Below are 18,227 nucleotides of genomic sequence, written 5' to 3'. Positions count from 1 at the left end.
CATCTATCCAGCCTCTGCAGAGCCTTCCTACCCTCAAGCAGATCAATTTGGTGTCATCTCCAAACTGAGGGTACACTCGATCCCCTCATCCAGATCGTTGGTGAAGATATTAAAGAGAACTGGCCTCAATACCAAGCCCTGTGGAGCACCACTTGTGACCGGCCACCAACTGGATTTAACGCCATTCATGACCACTCTTTGGGTCCAGCCATCCAGCCTGGTTTTTTACCCAATGAAGAGCACCTCCATCCAAGCCATGAGCAGCCAGTTTCTCCAGGAGAATGCTGTGGGAAATGGTGTCAAAGGCTTTAATAAAGTCTAGATAGACAACATCCACAGCCTTTCTCTCATCCACTGAGTGGGTCACCTTGTCATAGAAGGAGATAGGTTAGTCAAGCAATTTTAATAGGTTTCAACATAAATCTTGAATGGTATGCATATAGTAGAGTTCATTTTTACACACATTTCATGTAAAGTTCTGGTTTTTAACTAAGCATATAAGAGACAAGGAATCAGAATATAATTTATTTGTACAACTTCTTTTGGGTACTAAAAGAAATAATCCCTTCCATACTCAGATAATCTTAATATGAAAATAATGAGGTATGATATAATAACAAGCAGACCGCAGGGAAGGACTGTGTTAACCAAAATTACCAGACATTTATTTGTTTATTCATTTAGCAAAGTTTGGAGAGGGAAAAAAAAAAAAAAAAGAGAAACACTTCTGTGTTGCAAGAGGATTAGGGGAAGTGACTGTTGAAATCAGAGTACAAATGTGTTGCGAGGTCAGTCTCTGGAGCAGTGAGTGAGTAAAATAAGAGTGACAATAACAGAAAGTAATCAAAAAAAAGTAGACTGCAATACTAAATGTGTTTGCTGAGTTTCTGAATCTCTAGGATGTCGTTCCTGGGCTATACAGCTCTGCTCTTATGTTGGACGTATTGTACTGCAGAAAGAGGTAAGCTTTAATGTTAAAAAAATAACCCTTTCTTAAAGCGTATGTGAAGATGGTAAGTAAATATGTAAATAAATGAACTTCTGACAACCATAATTGAGATTTCTTCTGGCAATGTTTAGCACCTTTAGTATCCTATCATAAGTAGTATTTCACCTATTTATTTGGATAGCTACTGCTGTCATTAATCTGTTGCACAACTTTTTAAATGGTTAGTATCCTTATAAACTAGAGCCAGACAACTAGTTTTTTATTAATTATGTTTGTTAATTATTCTAACATCTAAAACCTGTAAACAGCTGGTAGATTAAAATGGAAAATATTCAATAAATGTGCATTTCTTTCCATCTGGAATAATTTGTGAGATAATCTGAGAAAGAGGAATAATTACTAAATTGACTGAAAAGCTTACAAAATATCTGTTGACAGACTGTTTTCAATCCATTAAATGAAATACATGTATACAGGTATGCTTTTGTACATGTTTAAAGAGTTACCTAGTATTCTGGGTAACTTTTCAGAAGTCTCTGATATTTTCTGCCGCTCCGTTCAATTTATTTTTCTTGGTATTGTGTTTATATTGTTTAACATATGTTTAGTAATTTAATTCTTTAGCTTTCTGTCTGGGTTTCTTTACATAGGGTGTTGTGGAAAGAGTTTGTGTTTTTTGAGCTAGTGTGTCTTTGCTTGGTTCAGGTTGGTTTTAGTTTTAGGTGAAGACTATGAAAACCTTATTAATCAAAACAATCTGATGGTTTGAAAAAAAAGAAAAATCAAAAAAATTGGGACATTAATGAAATGTATTATCTTTTTTATATATACTTATAATAAATACTGCTCTAAAGCAACTAATAAAGTCTGATTCGTTTGCAAAGAAGTACAGAAAAGTCCTGGAATTTGAAAAGAAAGTTTGGCTGAACTTGCACTTCCTTTTCACAATGCTTTCTTTAATCAGAGAGATTGCAAAGGAATGTGAATGTAGCAATATTTGGTTTATCTGGGACAACTATTACCATGGGTCATGCAGGGTTCTTAGCTCAAGCTTCATATTGAAAGTCTATGTACGTTGTTCAAGAGCTGGGTTTTTGCACAAGGTCTGAAAAATACCTCTGCCTGAATTCGGGTTGACTTTATGGAAGTTGCTGCCAGCATAATGATGGCAGGAAAGCAGCTGGAGTTATTTCTAACTGAGCTCAAGTCACATATAAGTACTAAATTATTATTTCCAGCTCTCCTGGTCTCTCATTAAAGGATTTGAAGGTATACCTTTAGTGCATGCTTTCTAGTACAAAAATACAATCTTCTCAGTTTTGGTGAGTGCACATGGTGAATGCATGATGTAATTAATACAGTTTTGAAGTACATCCTGTCAGCAGGTTTCTTCTTCTCAAGCTACTAAGAAACTGCATTTAAAAAAAAAAAAATAATTAGCTGTAGTTAGAAATACATATACATACTGTGACACTTGATGGTAACACATAGTTTGACATCAGGACAGGAGTGATAAAGAACAATCAGAGAGCGCTGAAATAAAACCCAGAAAGACGCATGTCTTACTAATCATGAAGAGACTATCGGGAGGTTATCCTCACTGCTTTTTTCTTTTTTTAAATGTACACAAGGAGGAGTTAAGAGGCCCCATTCTGCAGAACAGACGATAAAAATATAATACAACTCAGAAGCAATGGAGGAATAGAGCAGAGAAGCTCTCCCTCTACTAAATAGCCTATTTTTTAAATCGTAGAATTCAGAGTGTGCTTTCTCAGCATGCAAACTGAAAGCACTGATTTTAATGAGCTCTAATGAAAAATACATAGAATTAGAAAAATTCCTTTTCTCACCATTACAAAGAAGTGTTTTGGGTAAATTAACTATTTTAAACACATTTGAAAGACAGAACTAGCTAGAGGAGTCTTGTTCATTTTGCTTATTCGTGCATTTGCAAAATGTTAAAAATGAACGTGTCTTAATCTTGCTAAGAAAGTAGAAGTGCTTGCTACCTTTTTTGATAGTAGAGTAGTACCCTCTAGTGGATAGAAGGAATAATTTTTGCTCAGATGTAATCATTCGTAGGAGGGAACGAACATGCATATTAAAGTAGTCGGAAAAAATGTGAACGTGTGGGCATACTCTTCCTCAGCAGTATCGTCAAAGCTTCTCTGCTTCTTCTGGCTACTTAAGACAGCCGAAATAAAGTTATTAGATCTCACTGTTAACATTCTTTTCTTTGTATTTTAAAAATGCCATAGCTATAGAACACTTGAAATTATACAGGTTTTTTTTTTCGCGTATCAAATCTTTTTGCTGATTTTTAAATAATTTTCTAAAATTGTGCTTCTAATTTGGTAGGTACTCCACTGACTGAAATAAAAACAGTGAGTGTTCAAGGGTATGTCTTTGTACAACTAAAGTAAAATTCAATTTCCACACTTTGATGTGGAAGAATGAGTATTTAATCTCCTCACTTTGTATTAGAAATCACAGCTACTTAATCTGTGGCTGTGATCTCCACAGTTTAGTTCAGGAATCCATAACTCCACATCCCTCACATGAGGAAAAATCCTAAATGTTTTTTCTGTAGTCCCACTTAGAGGCAGCACCTGGACAATCCATAGGAAAGCTTCATTAAGAGTATTGCTGTTTTCTCAAACCTGTGGCCTTACAACTAAACTGGTGAGAGAACCTAGCTCTCTACTGAGTAATGAATCTACTCACCAAGATATTTCCTTCCCTGGTGAACATTTCTTCTCTCATTTATTTTCTATACAGAAGTTTCATTTCTTTTCCAAGGCTTCATTTCTCAGGGGTTGTTTTATTTATTCATGATGAATTCTCATTCTTCATGTTCAGATGTAAAACAAACAGACTTGGTTGCATCTAGTTAGCTGGACTGTCCAGACTCTTACTCTGGGTAAAGCTTCAGCCTTTAAAATCAGTACATTTCATTCACCCAACCACAGAGAATTAGTCACTGAAATTAGATCAATTGTTATAAACAACAACAAAAAGTAAATTTTCTTAACAAAGATCATTTAGTCTTTCATTACCAGCTTCCCAAAGTTTGTTTCTTTCCCCTTCAGTCTGATTTTTCTCATTCTCAAGCTGTGGAGGAACTTTTTAATAAAATTAATTCAGGCTCATTTGTTGTAATTCATATGGGCTTGACTGTACATTTCATGAACACTGAAGAAGACCTATGAAGGAGCTTTTGGGGAAGGACTGTAGAATATTGACCTAATGAGAAATATCAGACACCACCATCCAGCCCCCAGATTGAGTCAAAATGCTTTGAAGCTAACAAACATCAAAGTGAATTAATTACATCATGTAATAGGTAACTTGTCATAAGACATGATCTCATGGACAGGAGGAAATAAGTTTTGGAATATCAGGTGATCTCAGCCTGGAGAGAAAGTTTAAGCAATGTAAAGGTGAGGGGAGATTTGACAGAACTTCATCAAATGACACATGAACTTAATGTTGGCAAGGATGGTGGTGGCTGCAGAAGAGAATAGTTTGAAAGGAAACTCTACAGTGCACAGAGTTGTTCTCAGTGGTAATGGAAGGACAGGCATGGAGGAGCTCCTGCAGATGGAAGGGTAAGAGATGTCTGTAGTTAGACCCAGGGCACTAATTTCCTCTCAGTCTTTGTAACTAACTAAAATCTTTTTCATTAATTATGAATGTCCCGTGTGGTTTCTTGGCACTTGTTTGACTATTCTTATGTCCTTCTAAATGTCTATTTGTATTCCTACAAAATATGGATTCTTGGCAGTTTCCTATTTTGTGATGATTAAATAGAAAACATAAGCTCGTTTGATCACAAATGTCCCCAGGATTTCTTGCTACATTTTCTATTGTAAAATTATTTTGGTATTTGTAGCATGTGCTTCAGTCACCAATATTTTTATTTACAATTTTTAGCTTGTCAAGAACCTCCTCCTAGAAGAGTTAAAGAAGTACCTACTGAAAGATGGGACAAACCTCCCTATTCACATGGTACTCAAGTAACGTACAGATGTCGGCCTGGATATATAAAACTCGGACGAATTGTGTTTGAGTGTGCTGATGGAACATGGAAACAACGCCTCCCAGGGGCAGAATGCAGAAGTAAGTATTTATGCAAATTATGTGCAAACATTTGACCTGACAAATCACATTCCTTGTCAGTGATGTCAATGTGTAATTGCCACTGTGTCTTTACCTGTAACTTACTTATTTCAGCATCCTTTAAAATATCATCCTAAAAAGTATGTATGCATAAGGAAACGTTTTTGGATGTTCCTTTTCTCCATATCAAAGGATTATAATTTTTTTTTCTTTACAGGAGAAGATCTTACTCTAGGCCAGCCTTATTAACTCAATTTATGTTAAGTTATTAGGTTAAGTTATTAAGTTATTAGGAGCTTGCCTCCAAAATTTTAGAAAAAGTCTAATGCAGGTAAAATTTACAGTCTAAGCAGAATAAAGGACTAACATAGCTTCTGAATGCAACTCAAAAGACAGTATTGTCTTCTTTTCAGTTTATTCAATTAGTTCTATGAAAGATATAGTTTCTTGGAAGTGGGAAATTATTTTTCCCTGCTTTCTCTTTTAATCTGTGAAGGAATATTCATGATTAGGATAAGAGCTGCTATTTATCATCTCTAGTATACTGTGTTAAGAGTTTAGAAGTATTTCACACCCTCATACAGAATTCATTAGTGAAGAAATTGAAATTTATTATTGTTAGTCAGCAGATATTTCTTTTCTGTTATAAATGAGTTTTAAACACAAAGAAATTTTAGACACATGAGCTTTTTGTCTTACATATCTAACGTACAAAATTTTTACTAGTAGAATAAAAATGTTTGGTTTGATAATGTAAATTTAAGTCCTAGATGTCATTCAAACAAAGGTGAATATAAATCATGAGCAAAAATGAATTAATAAAGTTGTTACTAGTTTCTTTCACATTTTTTATTTAGTCACCTTCTCAGTTTTTATATGTATTTGTATAACTACTCAGTGAACATGGATCTTTCAAATTATACAAAATTTAGTGTTCCTTTTTAGTAACATATTTTAGTAAATACTGCCACCTAGTGAATAGATACTGAACTGGCAAGGTGCAGGTGGAAGGAGAAAAAGAATGGTCTACCACAGGTTAGGTGATCACGTTCCCTTTTCAGGATAGGCCACACTAGATAGCAAAATTGATCATGAGGTTATCTGTTTTCACTGAATCACACTGCAGCAGGTTTAGGGCCTAATCAAACACCTCTTCCTTGGAAAAAACAGGGATGTTGATACACTCCAAGAAATGAAATTGCCTGGATTGACAAGGACCAGGAAAGATTTCTTCTTCTGAGACCTAATAGGTTTTAGCTGTGCAGTTTATTTTGCAGTCCGCTCTATAACATCAGAAGTGGATGAATGAGAGGGATGGTGTGTTCATCTTTGCAATTGTTTTGGGAATCCAGGGCAAATAGTTAGGGCCAGACCACAAGAAAAGTCCTATGGGGAACTTTGAGCAGAAAGGATTGAGGACCAAAGGACTCCTGTGGCCTTAGGCCATCCCTCTTTACTCAGCACAGTCCTCATCAAATTGAGGAAATTTCATTTCCAATCAGGATGGATTCTGTAGTGGAAGCTTTGGACCGGTTTATGTCACAAGTTGTATGAAAAGCTGAAGTTACATCCTGCCTTAAATTTGTCATAAAACTTAAGAGGAGCTCAGCCTTTTTAAGGGAATAAAACCTGCTAATTTGTTATTTCATTCTTTTTTAAAAATCGCAGATCCCTACTCTGATAAGTTATCACTGAAGACAGTGATTAAAAAAGAGGGGGTTAATCAATCTAATGCTGAGCATTTCTGAATTTTTGAAAGGCCCGTACTTGCTACTAATTACTAGAAAAGTGCTTTCTTTTACATTTCCACATTCCTATGTATGGTGTAAGTAATTTTTTTTCTTCTTTTTTTTTTAACCAGATAAGCCCTGTGGACATCCTGGAGATGCTGAGTTTGGTTCCTTTCAACTTACCGCTGGAACTGAATTTGTATTTGGTGCCAGAGTTGAGTACAGATGTAATGATGGGTAACACTTATTTACTTCAATATATGGGCATTAACATAAGGTGTTAATGTTAAAAGAAGTGTCAGTTATAGATTTTTTTGTCTATAATGCAGCCACAACTTACTAATATGTTATGCTTGGTTGTTGTTTAATTTAAATTTCTGCAATTACAGTAATACTAAAGATAACTCTTTCTCATGTCTGGTGCTATTAGAGTAACTGAACTCATGTACCTGAAGCTGTCATCCACAGTGTCTAAAATATGTAAAACGAAAGTAGTGGTCTATCTGTAAAGCTACCTGATGACTCCACCAGCCAGCCAGTTCAAATGGAAATGCAGCTTTGTATGCTGGAATCAGTGCTCTCAGTATGTAGTCGTGATGCACTTATGTTAGCAAAGTCATTATTAGGCCATACAACAGTCTCCGACTCAGAACCACGACCCATCAGTCCTGCTTAAATCATTTTTATGCATTATGAAGTAAAATGTATTGTAAAAAACATCTGAAGGATGACATTTCTGGTAGACTCGCTAACATGTCTTCACTGACTGCTTGGAAGAAATTATTCTCTCTTCCTCCTCTATTCATCTTCTCCAATAAAAACTGCAGCAAGGCAAGTGTATAGTATTGTGCTTAGTTAAGTAGGCCTATGACTCGATTGTTGCCTCTTGAAATGCAAATCATCTATAAGCATGTACAGTGGTTTAGCCATGCTTTTGCAGTCTTTGTATTGCTGGAATCATCGCTGAGTTCCACAAAAAGAGTTCCAAAATCAATATTCTCCTCAATCCCTTAATTTCAGACAGTTCTTCATTGTCATTTCAGACAAAACAGAAGCCATGGCATTGTGCCCTCCAACCAAAAATAATACTAGCTCATCAAAGCATGAGATACATGTGGTTTGGATTAAGTCCTATTTTGATGCTGTGACATGCCTTTTGGAGCATAGGCAACAACAGTTTTACTCTGCTTGCTGTTGATTGTGTAAATTACCCCTTGACTATTTGTTATGTAACCAAAGCTTGCTATCTTTGTAATGAAGAAGCCATCTTACTGATTACTTCCTACTTTATGATTTTTTTTGTTATTTTTTTGCCATATGCAATTAAAAGAAACAAAACAGGGAAGATGCAGGCCAAAAAACTACTCGGTTTTGTCATGTTTTTGTTAGTCTGTGCCAGAACATATATGAAGCCTACTTCCTTTGCTTCAAAAACAGCAGCACTGCTGTTTCTGTTACATAATGAGACTTTATTTTAGCATTGTTTACTTTTTATTCCATCAGATACTGGATGCTCAGCCAAAGAAATTACCGTGAGTGTCAGGCAGATGGATGGAGCAATGACGTCCCTCACTGTGAAGGTAAATGGAGTTTGACATTTAATTCCTTATCAAACTGTCTTTTTATCTGTCTGATCCTATCTAGAACTAATCTGTGACCTCTCTACTAGTATTAATCCACATATGTTTAAATTCAAGTTATGCAGCAGTGAAACTCTTACAATGACTGCTCAGCCATTTTAGTCCAATAAGCACTCAGGCTTTTCTTAAAAAGCATTTACAAAAAGGAGTCTTGTCACCTCAAGACTGGCTTAAAGTTCTGCCTCACCTAAAGGCCCTGATAGAGTAGATGCCTGCAAAGCATGGTTACAAAAGACAGCTGGAATGAGGCATTTTGGATGTATGTGATAGCATGTGTGGTTCTAGCTAGTTTCCTCCTCCACCCTTGTGAATATCTTAGCCATTAAGATTTTGTTATAAGTCCTTCTCCCTATTAGCATACTGTGGAAGAACTTCAGTAAGTAAGAATGAGAGTGAGACAGAGCCTCAGACCTCAAGACTTTATAGACTGGAAGGCTCAGATGATACTTCCCTGACTTTGGAAACGTTTTCACCAGTTTCAAACCTGTATGATTATGAAAATAACCTTCCTTTCTTCCCAAAGACAATTTTAAACTGATCTATTTTAACACCTGTGCAGGGGTGAAATTTCTCTTTAGGTTCAGCATCTAATGTCAGGAAAGGGTCTCTAAGTAAAGAATCACAAATGAAAGTAGGTAACTTTTTGTTGTCTAGAGTTTGTTGTCTGTGTTTTGACATTTCCTTGGTCTCAGATATTTCACATTTAGCTTGCTGGATTTTGAGTGTCCTCAATTTTAGGCATACAGGTCTCTGCCTGCACGGTATAGAGCAAGGGTTTCCAACATTTTTTGTCACATGTCACCAAGACACTGCAATTTCAAAGTCCTCATAATATTTTTCTTTCATGATTGAGGAGTTTTCATTAGGCTGAAATATGATTGCCTATGAAAGAAAGTATTTGCATAATGTCCTAATTGTGAGGAACCTGGAAGATAGAATGTGACCTCATAGAAAATGCAGATGGCTTATAAGATGAATAATATTGTCAGAGAGAAGTGGAAGCTAAACACCAGCCCCTTTCATACATGTTCAGTGATATCTATGTGAACATTTAAGAATGAGATTTGATAGTCTATTCCCCCTTAATAAGAAATACCTGATGACAGGTGTTAATTCTTCTGTCTTCTGCAGTTGCAAAGTTAGGAGATACAAAAGGTCTAAATTAATGGCTGACACTCTGTTTGTTTACTTTAGTAATATAATTATTCTGATATCCTTAACTAGGATTTTCAGTAAGTAACTGAAATAGTCAGCTGTAGTCAGTCTATATATAACACACCACTTTTCCAGATACTTGTCTAGAGCAAATTCAGTTTGGCATAGCTCTAAAGTAAATAAACGTATTTTGACAAAGTTTAATAACCCTACGTGTCAGTCAAGGCTCATCTAACCATCCATAGAATTAATAGGATCATAGGACAATTTATATTGGGAGAGACCTCATCTAGTTCTGTGGGTGCTCTGTCTTTAGCCTTCAAGGGCAGAGAAGAGGATGATGAGAGCCAGTCTACAAGCTTCTTCCTTGATCTGTCCTTTTGCTTAGGGTTTTGTGTTATATCTGTTGCAAATGGTATCTGAATACGTAACAAGAGTGTATATTTTTAAAATGTGTAAGGAAATTACAGTGAGGTTTCTGTATTTTAATGTTTTATGTGTCAATTTATTTTACAGAATAGACCTCAAAATGACTGGTTTTTTCCTTTCCTTTTATTTTGTTTTATTTTCCAGTGGCAAAGTGTTTACCTGTACAAGCACCGGAAAATGGAAGAATAATTACTAGTGGTGCATTTGAGCTAGACCGAGAGTATTCCTTTGGTCAGGTTGTAAATTTTGAATGTAATGCAAAATACAGGCTTGTTGGATCTAAAGAAATAATTTGCTCTTCTAATGGAAAATGGAATAGTGACGTGCCTCAGTGCCAAGGTAAAAAGGACACTATTTATTATCTGTAATTAAGAAACTTTATTCTCACAGACTTCTCAGGACTGGTTACCATATAGAAGACTACAAAGCTTTCACTTTATTCCACAGCAATTAAGCATAACTTGCCTGTAATCAATCTCCATTTCATAAATGCAGAAGAAGTTGGATAAGGAAGAGAAATCAGAGAATATTGGATGCTAATATAGTCATAATGGACCATCTGTTTGTTCCACATTTTCACTACAAGCTGTATGTTTTGCCAGGCTGCAGTCAATTTCTTTGAAACTAGCTTTGATATGTCTATATAAGATTCAATCACTTCACTGTTAATTTAACCAAAGTAATGACAAACAATTTTGAACCTGTGTGAACCAAGTTTGAAAAACAAGTATGATTTTAATTCACTTATGTTCTTAGAGTATAAAAAATACAAAGAAATCAGGATGGGTTTTTCTTTCTTCACACTAATGTGTTTTGACAAGTTAGAAGGTTAATTCATGTTTAGTTTTTACAGAAACACAGAATCACAGAATAGATGAGATTGGAAGGGACCTCTGAAGGTCCCTCAAAGCAGTCAGCTAGGGCAAGTTGCTCAAGACCATGTCCAGTCAGCTTCTGAACATCTCCAAGGATGGAGACTCCACAGCCTGTCTGGGTAACCCATTCCGGTGTTTGACCACTCTTAAGTAAAAATGTTTTTTCTTATGTTTAAGTGGTAATTCCTGTATTTCAATTTGTGCCCATTGCTTCTCATCTTGTCGCTGGGTGCCAATGAGAAGAGTCTGGCTCCATCACCTTTACTTCTGCTTGCCCTAACACAGTCAGGAGTTTATAATATAAATAAGATCCTCCCTCCCCCACCTCCCAACCTTCTTTTCTCTAGACTGTTTTAAGCCTCTTTTTATCTGTCAGTTTTTCCAATTCTTTAATTATCTTCATGGCCCTTCACTGGTCATGCTGCAGTGCGTCCATGTCTTTCCTGTATTGGGGAGCTCAGACCTGGACACAGCACTCCAGCTGTGGTCTCACCACTGCTGAGTATAGGGGAAGGATCACCTCTCTTGACCTGCTGGCAACACTCTTCCCAGTGGAGCCCAGGATGCTGTGTTCTTTGTTTGCTGCAAAGGCACATTGCTGGCCCCTGTTCAACTCGTCCATCAGGACTGCCAAGTTTTTTTCTGCAAAACTACTTTTCAGCCAGTCGACCCCACCCTACCCTGATCACAGTTTATACTGGTGGATGGGGTTATTCCTCCCATTTTGCAAATAGAGGTTGTATGGGATTGGATTGTCAGTATGTAAGAATGAATCCCAGGAAGCTTATGGTAACAATCACTGTTAAATATTCAGTCCATCAAGTTTCTTAGATTATTTATATGTTGTATCTGATTGGGAAGTATGTGTTTATCCTCAATACAAAGTAAATACAGCAAAGGAATCCAGGAGACCTCTTTGGTGTCCTGCTTTGTGGCCTAGGAAACAAAGCCTTGAATATTTTCTGGCTTTACAAATTCAGTTTTTGGAAACTGCAAGATCTCAGTGATTTTGTTGGGTTTCGCAAGGAGCTGAAGATGCTGAGGTTCTTTTATAGCTAGTTAAGCATTCTAGTGTCAGATAGTTTAATTCTTTTTTCCTGTTGATGCCGTGATTTAACTAATCATCTGCTGGCTATGAGAGAGCTTTAGGTTTACTGGAAATTTAAAGGAAATTAAATTATCTGAAAAATGGAAAATCCCGAATTTCAGCTAGCCTAGTTACTTATTTTAGAATGTCCCCTGCCTTATATACTGATTCTGAGATCCATTAAAATCCAAAGCAAAACCCTGTAATCTATCTCATGAACCAATTTGCTATTGATGCTGTGCTGCACCACACTTTCTACGTGGCACCCCCGATCAGGTCATTGAAGAGTTCCTAGATAAGTTTCAAACAGTTTCCACATGCAAATGTTTTTGTGAATTCAAAGGAAAAAAACCCTAAATTTCATTCCAATAGGTATTTATTCCTAGCAAATAAACAAAAATAGATGGATTTTGTCTTTCTTAATTTCAGAGATTATCTGTGACGTGCCAAAAATTCTGCATGGATATGTACGTTCTCCAAAGGGGTCTTACAAGGAATCTGAAAAACTACATTTTGCCTGTGATGAAGGATACAGATACGGCGAAAGAGCAGATGCACAATGTACTGAATCAGGATGGAATCCTACACCCTATTGCACTGGTTAGCCTTGCCTAAAGTTATTTTGCACATTTGTTGTGTTTGGAAGTAATTTCAGAGATCAGTAATGGCAAAAGTTAGTTTATTCATAACAAAAGAAATCCATCTGCATCTGACCAATATCCCATTAAGAACTGGAAGGATTAAGTGTTAAAGGGACCAAACAACTGAAGAGTTTTCCATGGAAAGCAGTAGCAAAACCAGTTAATTCAGTCTTTTGTTACTTGAGTGTAGTTAAATAGGTCCACGAAGCAACAATTGCTCTAGTATACTGCATAAATTAGATGATTGATGCTAAAATACTTCATGCAGCATTAGGAGTTGTTGTTATTTTATTCATTTTTTTATATGATTCTGAATTAGTGGGGAGAGAATAAGAAAAATATTTCTTGGGTTAGAAAAAGAAATCCTGATTTGGACAGATAGGAAGGATAAAGCTGAATCTCTTTACCTTCTACAAAATACAATGAAAATGTTTTATCTAAGGAATGGAAAAATCAGACACTAGAAAGAATATTTAAGCAAGCAGGAAAAAAAGTATCAATAGCAGAGAAATTCAAACTACAGAAGGAGTCTGAAATTTTTTACGGTATGGGAAAACTAACATTTGACACCAACTTCTTAGAGAAGTCGTATGGTTTTTGAAGTCTTACTGTCTTCACATCAAGTCTTGTTACCTCTTTAAGTGTGTTTAACAGGAACATAACTGGTCCAAATCAGTGGCTGTGCTGTATGTTGGAAGACTGGGTAAAGAAATATTTGTTTGATACCATATGAATTGCAGCTGTGTGGATAAAATTGGGGAAAGCTAATAGTCTTAGCTTGATGACCTACTTATGAATCACAAGCAGTTCTTTGAAGAGGAGATACAAGTTAATGCAGGGCTTCTGTGTTCAGTAGTCAAGATGCTGTGTCACCATAGCCAAGACTCTGCTACTTGCAATCTTAGGACTAACCACTCAGTAAAATACAACTCAACCTCTCACTGTATGAACAGTTGAGACAACAGAAGCTTGCCTGACCTACTGATCTGACCTCTGCATTTTGTCTGAGTGTTCTGATGAGTCTTACTGTAGTTTGAGCAGAATGAGCACCTGGTCGCTAGTCTTTATAGCAATTCTTTAAATTTCCAGACTACTAGTTCTGATCAACCAGTTCCAACCAAAGAAGAACAATTCAAAAATTATCCCTGTTTCACAGATTGAACATCAGTAAGAAATTTTTGTTAGTGTACTGTGCAACCTTTCAGAAATGACTGGAAATTACAAAAGTATCTTTCAAAGTATCTTTCAAATTAAAATCCTGACTTAAGTTTGTAAGCTGCCTTTCAAGAGTTCTTCTAAAATAGTAAGATAATATTGTAGGAAGAGCAATCTGAAGTTCACATGACCATTTCCAAAGCACTTTGAGCAAATGTGAAGTAGTTCAATTTCAGAAGGATAAGTAGTCTATTGGTGACCGTAAGTGTGTAAGCTGAAAATTGCAATGGAAGTGTAGTGCTGGATTATACATAAAGCTGAAAACAATAGTACTTTCTACACAGCCATTATGTCAAGAATTGTGTACAACATAGATTTGAAAGTCCACTAACCCCAAGAACTGCACATGAAATGATGTACAAACAGAGACCAAAGTAACACAGTATGCATGAATCCTGCCACTGTCCATGAGCCTTAGTCTAGGATGAAGACAGCAATTTGTTTAATGTCATCAGAACTGTACTCGCACAACCACATTATCCATGGTGTTCAAACTTCCCATAAAAATTTTTCTGAGAATCACTACAAATTAGTGTATTTACAATGCTGAAACTTCCTCTTGCCTTCTAACTCCCAAATGCCTTCTGAGCAGTTAAGATGACAAATCCATAATTTCTGAGGCTGATCCTGTTTGACATCAGCCCTCTAGGTCATGGATTTTACTTTAGTTTCATTCATCTACAGCACTTAAAGACTATATTGAAATCTCCAGATCTCACAAACAGAAATATGCATGTTATGTCCCAACTGAAATAACTCGATATAAATATTGGGGAAATCATTAGTGCCTTGAATTGTCTTCAAGAAATTGCCAAACATTTGAAACTGGAAAAAAATGTTGGCAACAGGGCAACATTGTAGGTTGTTATGTACCACCCACTTTCCTGGGACCTCTTCCAGAAAGACTCCTTTAGAAATAAAGAGTAGTCAGTCTTAGTGCCCACTCAGTTCTTGACCTTTCTGCTTCAAGATTAGTAATGATACTAATTAATATGCATTGCCTATGGTTTAGCAATGTGCTGCTTTTGAGAAGTCCCAAACAAAACATTTTTCCAGACTCTCATATACTGGGCTCTGATAGTTGGGGCATATTCAAATAGTGGTTCTGGATCCTACTTGACTTATCACTGAACCTAGATGATTCAGCAGTACATGCATACAGCTGAGTCACCCACCTTCACTACACAGTAGGACCAACCTTATAGTCATCCCCTCCCAGCCCTGAGTGTGTTGGTGACATTTTCTGAATTGGAAGTAGAATACAAAAAAAAAAAAAAAAAAAAAGAAAAGCAAAAGACAGGCTCCAGTTTTCAAATAATGGGTTTGCCTCTCTTTTCTGAGGATAAAGATATCATGAGCTTTTCAGAATAGCATTCTCATACTGTCTCAGTTGTTGAAATAATTCCACTATCAGTGCAAGACCCTGATCTTAATCACAGAGCCTTTGAATGGTCAGTTCCTAGTTAAGTATAGTTATTTCTCCATTTAGGACCTGCCCTCCTTTGGAACAGTGTCTGTAAATGAGCCCAGGAGAGCTGTGAGTGAGTCCAGCATAGATCATCTTGAGCTCCAGCTGTGGAATGACCTACTGGAAAAGATTAGTCAAATTCTGTTGGATCACCTCTAGTTCTTACTCCATTCTCTTTGCAACTAAGTTTTAATCTTCTAAAAGATGACATCAGTAGCAGCTGTCACTCTGCTCTTACAGAACCATACATTTCTACAAGTAGGAGGGAAATGTAACTTTTTATTTGCCCTAAGAAACACCTTTTTAACAATTTTATGCAGTTATGGTCAATATACTATGAAAATAAGAACTTGTGCTATAAATATAAACATATTGTTCAAATTAGCATCCATTTTTTCTCTTTTTATTTAGAAATTGTATGCTCTCCTCCAAGATTTCCCAATGGGAACTTTAGACCTCAAGAAGATAGCTACGTAGTAGGAGACATAATCACAATACAGTGTAATCCTGGATATCATTTTAAGACATTGACTGGTGAAAACAAGGCTGAATGCACCAAGAATGGTTGGGTGCCTGATCCAGGTTGTGTCCGTAAGTAGCTCTCATGAATGAAGAGACAACATGTAGAGTTGTTGGAAATATCTTGGTGAAAAAGAGGTCAAGAGAAAAACTTAAGAAGCATGAGAAATAACAGTTGCTTTTTCATTGTGTTTCTTGGTGATGTTAAACTTAATTTGATGGTTTGGAAAAATTTGCTATAAAAACAATGCTATAATCTACATTTACCCATGTTTATAAACACAGGTGTTGTCTATTACTGTATTTGTGAAAGTATGTGTTAAAATGTGGTATAGTCAGCTCCTTGTCCGAAAGGTTTGTAGTCCACCTGAGGAGTAGCATGCCAGTCAACATAAGAGGACATAGTGAGTGTTAAAGTATCCAAACAAAACATAGGTAATGGTTGGATGGTGTGATTCATCATAGTTATCGCAGCTTTAGATTTTTTACTTGCAGTTGTGTGTTGGTATATTATGAACAGTCACAGTTTTATTCTACCTATTATAATCTGTCAAACAACAAAACAAGGTATTCTTGATTGCTGATGAGTTCTTTCTCGGCTTAAACTTCCCTTAACTACAATGATAGTTTTGCCCAGTTGGTACAGTATTAGCAAATAATAAATAAATAAATTAGCAATTAATATCATAATCTAGCACTCTTTGATCTTTGGTCACTGAAAAGAAAAGAAAAAACTTGGAAAACAGGATGTGAGAGAAACTCTGATGAAGTCACTCTTGTAAATAAACTTTTGGATAAGATGATTTGAGCTATTCACAAAAAATGCTCTGTTAGCATCTGGATTAATCTTTTCTCAATGTATGTGTGGGTTCTAAAATTCAGGTATCATTCTGAGACCACTTCAGTCATTACTGGATGGTCTGTCCAGCAGGTGATCTCCCCTGCCCCAGCATGTAGGCTCTGGGCCAGAGCACTTCAGGAAGAACCTACCTGCCGTGGCCAAGTAGGACACCCTGGGTAAACTTGAATAAAAGCTTCTGCGATCTCCTCCTTCTGTCCTTGACTTGTCCCTGAAAAGGGTCAGTTCTTTTGAGGAACTGAGAGAACAAAAGAAAAACAATACAGTTTTAAAATAAAAATTGGAAGACCTAGGAAGAGCTTTTGGTATGAGATCCCAAAAATTACAAATGAAAGGGCTGACAGGAGTCCTCTCAATTTTAAGAGTCCACAGCTCAGTGTCTATATCTGAGCTAGCTGTCTGGGCTCTCATCGTGATCAGTATAGTAAATTCAGTTGAGACACCCCATAAAGACAGTGTCATCTCCCTGTAGAATAAATACTTACGTTTAGCCTCGTGAATCAGCCTTTGGAATCCACTGAGAATATTGACTGGATTTCTGTTGGTTGCAATGGAAATGGAGGGAAGCAGCATAGGTATGAGCACTGACAAAGATACCAGAAGCAGAGTGCAATCATTCCTGCACTCCTTTGGATCTGCCAAGGTGTGCAGTCCTCACTCGGTCAGTTTCAGAAAACACTCAGGTGATGAAGCCAAATTGGAATTAATTATGTCCTGAACTTTTTGTCATGCATGTGTTGATGTTGTTGCTGTTCAATTCTATTTCAAGAGAAACCATGTGACTACCCAGCTATAGAACATGGCAGGTTAAGTGGAGGACTGGATTACCACAGAAACTATTACTTTCCAATGAGGTTTGGGCAGCAGGTTGATTACTACTGCACTGATGGTTATTCAACCCCAAGTGGAGAGTATTGGTTTCGAATCGTCTGTTCTGAAAAGGGCTGGTCTCCAGAGCCAAAATGCCTCAGTAAGTACATTTCCACTATATGCTCAATTCTATTATAATTATCAAAGGTCTGTGCAGAAGAAATTGTGCCGATAGAGCACAAGATGGAACAAAGAACAGTTTGTTAAAGTAGAACTGCTTTAGTTGACCTCTGGAACTGCACCCAGACTGTCATCCTATCTGCAGAGCTCAAACTGTTAGCTGGTAAGGGACATTTTGACGTGAGTAAGGCTGAAACAATGCTTCTGGATTTTGGAAATTCTTTACTCCTGAAACTCTTCATGAGATTAAGAAATACATAGGAAATGTTTCTCCAGCTTCTGGATCATGTGCGTGTACCTACTTCCATCTGCACACACAGCTGCATGTGCAGAGAGTTTGTACTCTGTGTAAATATATTCTTCTTTCCATTGTGTGGGCACTTTGTCTAGAGGTTCTTCTCTGCGATCCGTTGCCTGGTCTCTTTGGGTAACATTTGGAGCTTCAGCAATAAGCTGGAAGTGAGCATGGTATCAGCAAAAGACCCAGATGTACTGACTTAGATTTAAAATAAATTACATTTAAAATAGATGTAAAGCAGCGAGCTGAGGTC

General features: G+C 36.7%; 1 protein-coding gene across 1 annotated transcript in view; it reads left to right on the top strand.

The window, feature by feature from the left end:
- Positions 1-900: 900 nt before the first annotated feature.
- Positions 901-18,227, top strand: part of CFH (complement factor H) — a gene marked incomplete at its 3' end in the record, with an annotated part of 31,247 nt that continues 13,920 nt past the window's right edge. Inside the window, exons 1-8 of the mRNA XM_009699607.1 lie at positions 901-961; positions 4,883-5,068; positions 6,930-7,035; positions 8,302-8,378; positions 10,167-10,361; positions 12,414-12,584; positions 15,720-15,899; positions 17,456-17,656. Of these exons, the coding sequence (XP_009697909.1) occupies positions 901-961; positions 4,883-5,068; positions 6,930-7,035; positions 8,302-8,378; positions 10,167-10,361; positions 12,414-12,584; positions 15,720-15,899; positions 17,456-17,656 (1,177 nt within the window). The remainder of the gene's footprint in view (positions 962-4,882; positions 5,069-6,929; positions 7,036-8,301; positions 8,379-10,166; positions 10,362-12,413; positions 12,585-15,719; positions 15,900-17,455; positions 17,657-18,227) is intronic.

Source organism: Cariama cristata, unplaced genomic scaffold (assembly GCF_000690535.1).
Source record: "Cariama cristata isolate BGI_N322 unplaced genomic scaffold, ASM69053v1 scaffold18804, whole genome shotgun sequence".
NCBI lineage: Eukaryota > Metazoa > Chordata > Aves > Cariamiformes > Cariamidae > Cariama > Cariama cristata.
This window is presented reverse-complemented; position numbering and strand designations above follow the sequence as displayed.